This window comes from Ornithodoros turicata, chromosome 2 (assembly GCF_037126465.1).
Source record: "Ornithodoros turicata isolate Travis chromosome 2, ASM3712646v1, whole genome shotgun sequence".
Classification (NCBI taxonomy): domain Eukaryota; kingdom Metazoa; phylum Arthropoda; class Arachnida; order Ixodida; family Argasidae; genus Ornithodoros; species Ornithodoros turicata.
Genome location: NC_088202.1, coordinates 16,084,465 through 16,091,168, shown reverse-complemented (window position 1 = coordinate 16,091,168; position 6,704 = coordinate 16,084,465). Strand labels below are relative to the sequence as shown.

Here is a 6,704-nt window from a genome sequence, read left to right as displayed (position 1 = left end):
AGTAGACAGGATGATCACCTTTACAATTTGCACACCGTACTTCATTTTGGCAGGATTCTGCTGTGTGGTCTCTACCTGAGCATTTGGGACATGTTTCCTGTCCACGGCAGACCTGAGACCCGTGTCCGAAGCGTTGACACTTGAAACAACGCCGCGGATTAGGGACATAGGATCGCACGTGGCAGTTGAGGTAACCAGCCTTGATGGTTGTAGGAAGCTTGTGTAGTTGAAAGGATAGAACAATGTGCTTTGTTGAGATTTCTTTGCCGTCCCGACGCATCACTATTCGCTTTGCTGCCACGACACCCTCTTCCAGCAGGCCTTCCTCAATCTCGGAATCGGTGCACTCGAGAAGCTCACTTTCGGAGATCACGCCTCTAACAATATTGAGGTTTCTGTGTTTTGCGATAGACACCGATATGTCCCCAATTTTCTTGACCGCTTGGAGGGCCGAGCTTTGCTCCCTGGTTTGAACCTCGACTTGAAGGTCCCCAGATGACAGTTTCTTTGCATTGTAGGTCCTTCCGATTAATTTCTCTATTTCTCTGGCAATGACAAAAGGTGATATCTTAGTGAGTGGCTTTGTCTCATCTTCAGCATGGAGTACCAGAAATTTTGGAAACCATGGTTCTGGAGACAGGCTGAATGAGCTTACTGGTGCTTCGGTGCAGCGCCGCTTATGGCGCTGATCATGTTTTTTTGAACGTGAAGTATCCATACAAAAGAAGATGTGGTTCGGTGCAGCAGGTGTGTCGCCCACCATCGAGCCCAACCAGGGAACGTGTCCCACACGCTAACACTTGCCTCTGCACTATACCCTAGTGCAGCTTCTGGAGAGTGAAAGACTGCCCAAGGTTGGCCCTTGCCGCCAAAGAAGATGAAAAGAGGAAAAGGAGAGAAAGAAGGAGACCAAGGAAGAGAAAGTAATGAAAAGGGAGATGGCGACTAGCTGAATAATCCTGGCCGGGTCTTCCAGGACCACCCAACTATGGGAAGCAGGGGCCAAAGCGGTGTGTTGCTTTCCCGGAGGGGCCCCGAAGGGTCCTAAACAACCTCCGGGTCCACTCAACCGCCAGGATCCCCCTTTCCCCAGACACGGGAAAGCCACGCACAGCTATACGTGGGGGTCTCCCTCCTGCGGCGACCCAACCGTGAGTGCAGGAGGGGGCTACTGCGGCTGCTGCCGGGCGATGGGGGCGCCAAGTTCCCGACGCCGGGCGAACTGGACCAGTTTACATATTTGGGGGAAGTTTCGGTTTCAATGCCAGGACAGGTTAATATGAAGATTGCAAGATGAAGTTATAAAAACGATCAGAAAGTAACTTTATTAGTAGAAATAATCATATTTCAATTTTTGGTAAAGTTCGTTAGTGTTAACGAAAGTTATTTTGGAACTCTTGTAGTTGTATTTTGTGCGTTCCTGCTCCCACGATGAATCATGCGTTTACTCTGCAACGGTCGCTTGCTTAGCAGCATGCTTGTACAGCGATTTTTGCCCGTTGTGTTCTTCGCGTGATGTGTGACATAGGCGACATAGGCGTTGCTTTTATAATGTGAAGGATTTGTCTGCAAGTTACGACAGTGCGACAGTACAATGAGCGCCAGCGGCCGGGCGGGTGGGTGTTATAGGATTACAGCTCGACTACAACTGTGGAGACTGCTTTATATCGTGAGTACTACATGCTTAAGTGCTTTTCTCTTGTGCACCATTTAGAAATATTACTTCCACTACAACCGCTTCTCTTTGTTCTGCGCCACATTCGTGGCACCTGCAAGTGTGTGCCGTTTTACGAGTAACATCCGGTTTATGTTAACGTTACCAGCAGCTTTTTTCATTCATGTTTTTGTTTTTTTTTTCGTTCACTCTCGTGTTTTAGATCCTTCGCACCACGGATGTTGTCGAACTAGCGTGGTGCGCAGAGTAGTATTCATTGCCCCCGAAAGCCGGCGAATCTCTTAGTTGAAAGGTCCAACTACTGCACAACGGAAATGTTGAGAGATTCGCGTACTTTCCAGGGCACCAGCTCCGGTGGCGCAGCGGTAACGCGTGCGCTTGGAGACTTGGAGGTCCGCGGTTCGAATCCGCGGGCTGGCTGTGCCGTCTGGGGTTTTTCCTGGGTTTCCCTCAGATGTGTAATAGGCGTATGCCGGCACAGTTCCCCTGAAGTCGGCCCATGGACGCAGCTATCCTCCCCCCGAGCGGATTCCGCTCGGTCTTCCACTTCACCCTTTCCTCTCCTCCTCTCCACCACCTTTCCCTTCCCGAGAAACATGCCGCCTATTCAGGCAGGCAGACCTCTCGGGTTCCTCCCAACGACACTCCTCCTCCTCCTCCTTTCCAGGGCCACGACTGCTCAAATTGAGTGACTGTCCAGGCACACACCACAATTACATGTTGCAATTAAATGCATAATCACTTGTGCCTTTTCAACTTTCCAGAAACCTTAAGCTGCTGGGGCTTAAAGGAAAATATCGATCCATCGTGTGCTATTAAGAACATCTCAGATACTCTGTTGAATGATTCAAGATGTCCACAAGGCAGTCAAGCAAGGGACCAATCAACCATGAAGAATTATCTATTCCATGTAACTCTGTAGTTCATCTACTGCTATAATTTATGTTATAGTTACGCTACATGTACATTAGAATATGTGTAATGTTTGACTACAAATAAAATGCAATTTTGCATTGCAGTTCTTTGGATCTGCTATTGCTGGGAACAGTGATTCTGCAAAGGGGCACCGGTTACATACAAGCTAACCTTTGTCCAAAGCGGCCGCTCTAAGTGAAGCCACTTCAACCAGTCCCAGCTCAACAATGAGGTTTGCAACCAGTTCCAGTCGAGACTGCGACCGGTTAGAAACCAGTTGGGCCAACTGGTACCAGTTGAGACTGGGACCGGCCAGAAACCAGTTGGGCCAACTGGTACCAGTTGATCGCACTGGTCCCTGTTCGATAACACAGTTCACCCAGTCCCAGTTGCAACTGGACCACTTCAACTGGGACTGGGTGAGCTGTGTTATCGAACAGGGACCAGTTGGCCCAACTGGTTTCTGGCCGGTTCCAGTCTCAACTGGTACCAGTTGGCCCTACTGGTTTCTAACCGGTCCCAGTCTCAAATGGGACCGGTTGCAACTGGGACTGGGTGAACTGTGTTATCGAACAGGGACCAGTTGTCCCAACTGGTACCAGTTGATCTGGGGCCGGTTGAACTGGTCCCTGTTCGATAACACAGTTCAACTGGTACCAGTTCAAAAAATTTTTGCCTGGGTCATCAAGATGACAGGTCATTGTTGGATCTATCTGCAGCATTATTGTTCCTGTAGTCTTTTCATCAACCCAGAATACAAAAGTGCACAAATGGTAAAATATAACTTTCTTGTTAAAAGGGAAAGACAAAACTGTTTATACGTCTCTTGTTTATTTTGTTGCAGGTTTTACAACTCTATCAAGCATGTCAAAACATCAGAGGGCAGGAAGACTGTCAAGGGAGGTGTCTGACAGATGGCTGAGCATAGAATAAGTGATGTTGTCTGGTCCAGGTGCCGTGGCTTTACGAGAAAACAAGGCTTGAAGAAGTTCTGTTTTTGTAAATGGCTTATTGTAGCCACATCTGTCACCTGATACGCTTGAGAGTATTTGTTTTTCCGCATGCTCCTTGAACCTTAAAAAGTCAGGTGTGCAATGGGATGAGCTCGAAACGTTTGAGAAGTGCTCATCAAGAGCATTTGCCTGTTCATCTATGCTCTTACAAACTGTGCCATTAACCTGTAGCAGAGGTACGGAAAAGCTGGCGTAGTCCCCACGCTCGGTTCTGCTCCCTGCGTGTTTTCTCACATTCACTGGTCCACCAGGGTTTAGGACGCCTGGGGAAATTTCCTTTTGTAAGTGGTATGGATAGTGTAGCAGCATGAATAATTTTGTCTGTGATCACCTTGTTGGCCTCCTCCACACAGAGACGATCAAACGATGAAGGTGCAAGTTCTGCCTCTTTGGTAAATAACTCCCAGTCTGCTTCAGATAGCCTCCACCGGGGTGGCCGTGCTCTTTTATTACTGGTACCAGAGAATTTAAGGATAACCGGAAAGTGATCGCTACCTCGAGGGTTTTGGTCGACTTTCCAGTGAACAAAGGGGTAAAGAGTGGGGCTGCATAATGAGATGTCAATTGCAGAGAGTGACTGGGTTGCAGAGTTCATGTAGGTCAGCAACCCTCTATTTAACAAACAAATTGACCGGGAAAAGAGTATTCTTTCCAACATATTACCACGGTTGTCAGTTTTTGCACTGCTCCACAAAGAATTGTGGGCATTAAGATCAACCAAAATCATAAATGGTTGAGGCAGCTTGTCGCAAAGCTGCTCAAAGTCCCTCTGACGTACCCTAGCTGAGGGAGGCAAGTACAAAGAGCAGACTCTAATGATCTGGTCTAGGCAAATTTGTATGGCTACAGCCTCAAGGTCTGTTACCAGTGGAATGTTCCTTGCAGGGACAGAGAGTGGTACGACAACAGCCACACCACCAGATGCCCGTGCTGTGTGCGCACGGTCCTTGCGGAAGATAGTGTACTTACGAAAAGGATTTAAAGTTTCCGAAGTTAGGTACGTTTCCTGTAAACAGAAACACATTGCGCTGTTCTCCTCAAACACGTCATGAACGTCGTCCAAGTTTGAAAAAAGACCTCGACAATTCCATTGGATTATAACCTGTGCACCCATAAAAAGGATGGGAGGGAGAAGCAGCAAAATCCTTATCACGTGGTCGCTAATACAGAATCCCGTGGACTGTTTGGACATGAGTGTTATTTAGGGAGGAGTTTATCTTGGTGGAAGCACTTTCTGTGGACTTTTTGGTCTGCTGCCCCTACCTCGGCTAGATGTCCTCTCTCTCTCTTCTTTCCCCTGAGAGAGTGCGCCTGGGATACTAGACGACGACTTCTGCGATAAGCAGTCGTTGTCGTCCATGTCCATGTCTTGCAATGTGGCCTGGGATTGGCATGGTGTGGCCCCATCCCAGATGGAGGCAGTGCCATCAACTTCAGTAGAAGTTGTGGCTGTCTCCGGAGGAGATCCAGAAACAGGAAGAGACACCTGGGTGTCATTTCCCTTTTGTTGGGGAGTATTGGGTAGAGACCCAGAAGTCTGGGTCTCTACAGATTTCCTCGGTGGTGCTACTCCCCTGCGCACCACTTCGGAGAAGGTTCCCTTTTTTGAAAACTCAACCTGCGCTTTTGCATCTCTGTACGAAAGATTCTGTGACACTTTGACCTTCAGTATGTCTTTCTCTTCCTTCCACCGTGGACAGGAGCGAGAGTAGACAGGATGGTTACCTTTACAGTTTGCACATCTGACATCCTTCTCACAGGTCTCCGCAGCGTGATCCGTGCCTGCGCATTTCGGACAGGTGGCCTGTCCACGACAGGCCTGCGAGCCGTGGCCAAAACGTTGGCACTTAAAGCACCTCCGCGGATTTGGGATATATGGCCGGACGTGACAGTTGATGTACCCTGCTTTAATGGTAGTGGGAAGCTTATGTAATTGAAATGAGAGGACAATGTGCTTAGTGGCAATCTCCTTACCGTCTCGACGCATAGTTATTCGCCGCGCTGTCACAACACCTTCATCCTTTAGACCTTCTTCGATCTCAGCATCTGAACAATCAAGAAGTTCATGCTCAGATATCACGCCCTTCACTATGTTCAGCGTACGATGCCTCGAAACCGTAACAGGTACATCAGCAACTCTGTTCAGGGAAAGCAGAGTCGAGCTTTGCTGTCGTGTCTGGACTTCGATCTGCAAGTCTCCTGTAGTCAACTTTTTCGCGGAATAGGACTTCCCTATGGCTTTTTCCAGTTCCTTCGCGATCGCAAATGGTGATACTTTGCTCAGGGGCTTAGACTCGTCTTCTCCGTGGATGATCAGGACCTTTGCAAGCCATGGTTCTGGTGTGAGGTCCAGTGATTGCGATACTAGTACATCGGTGCGGTGCCGCTTTCGGTACCGATCATGTTTTTTTGAGTTTGAAGAATACATAAAAGGAATGTTGTGGTTCAGTGCAGTAGGTGCGTCGCCCACCATGGAGCCCAGCAAGGGAACGTGTCCCACACGCTAATGCCTGCCTCTGCACTATACCCTAGTGCAGCTTCTGGAGAGTGAAAGGACTGCCCAAGGTTGACACTTGCCGCCAAAGAAGGTGAAGGGAGGAAAAAGAAGATAGTGAAGGAGTGGAGAAAGAAAACGTAATGAAGGGGGAGATGGCGACTAGCTGAATAATCCTGGCCGGGCCTTCCAGGACCACCCGACTATGGGAAGCAGGGGCCAAAACGGTGTGTTGCTTTCCCGGAGGGGCCCAAGGGGTCCTAAACAACCTCGGGGTCCACTCAACCGCCAGGATCCGCCTTTCCCCAGACACGAACAGCTATGCGTGGGGTCTCCCTCCTGCGGTGACCCAACCGTGAGTGCAGGAGGGGGCTACTGCGGCTGCTGCCGGGCGATGGGGGCGGCAAGTTCCCGACGCCGGGGCACAAGTAGCATGGACCGTTTCTGTGTATTTTTCATTTTACAGTTTGAATTTAATTTTGTAACTTTTTAATTGCGATGATTAAAGCAAAGCTGGGTGATTCCGTTTCAACTCAGGCAAGGCGGTCCGGCGACCGCCGCCGATTTTTTCTGAAAAAATATATGTTGTAGCCCAACGCCCGGCAGG

General features: G+C 49.1%; 1 protein-coding gene across 1 annotated transcript; it reads right to left on the bottom strand.

Moving 5' to 3' along the window:
- Positions 1–4,816: 4,816 nt before the first annotated feature.
- LOC135384343 (uncharacterized) lies at positions 4,817–6,076 on the bottom strand. Its single transcript, XM_064613549.1, has one exon. It carries the CDS (start codon positions 6,074–6,076, stop codon positions 4,817–4,819), a length of 1,260 nt encoding a protein of 419 aa, XP_064469619.1.
- Between the last annotated feature and the right edge of the window lie 628 nt (positions 6,077–6,704).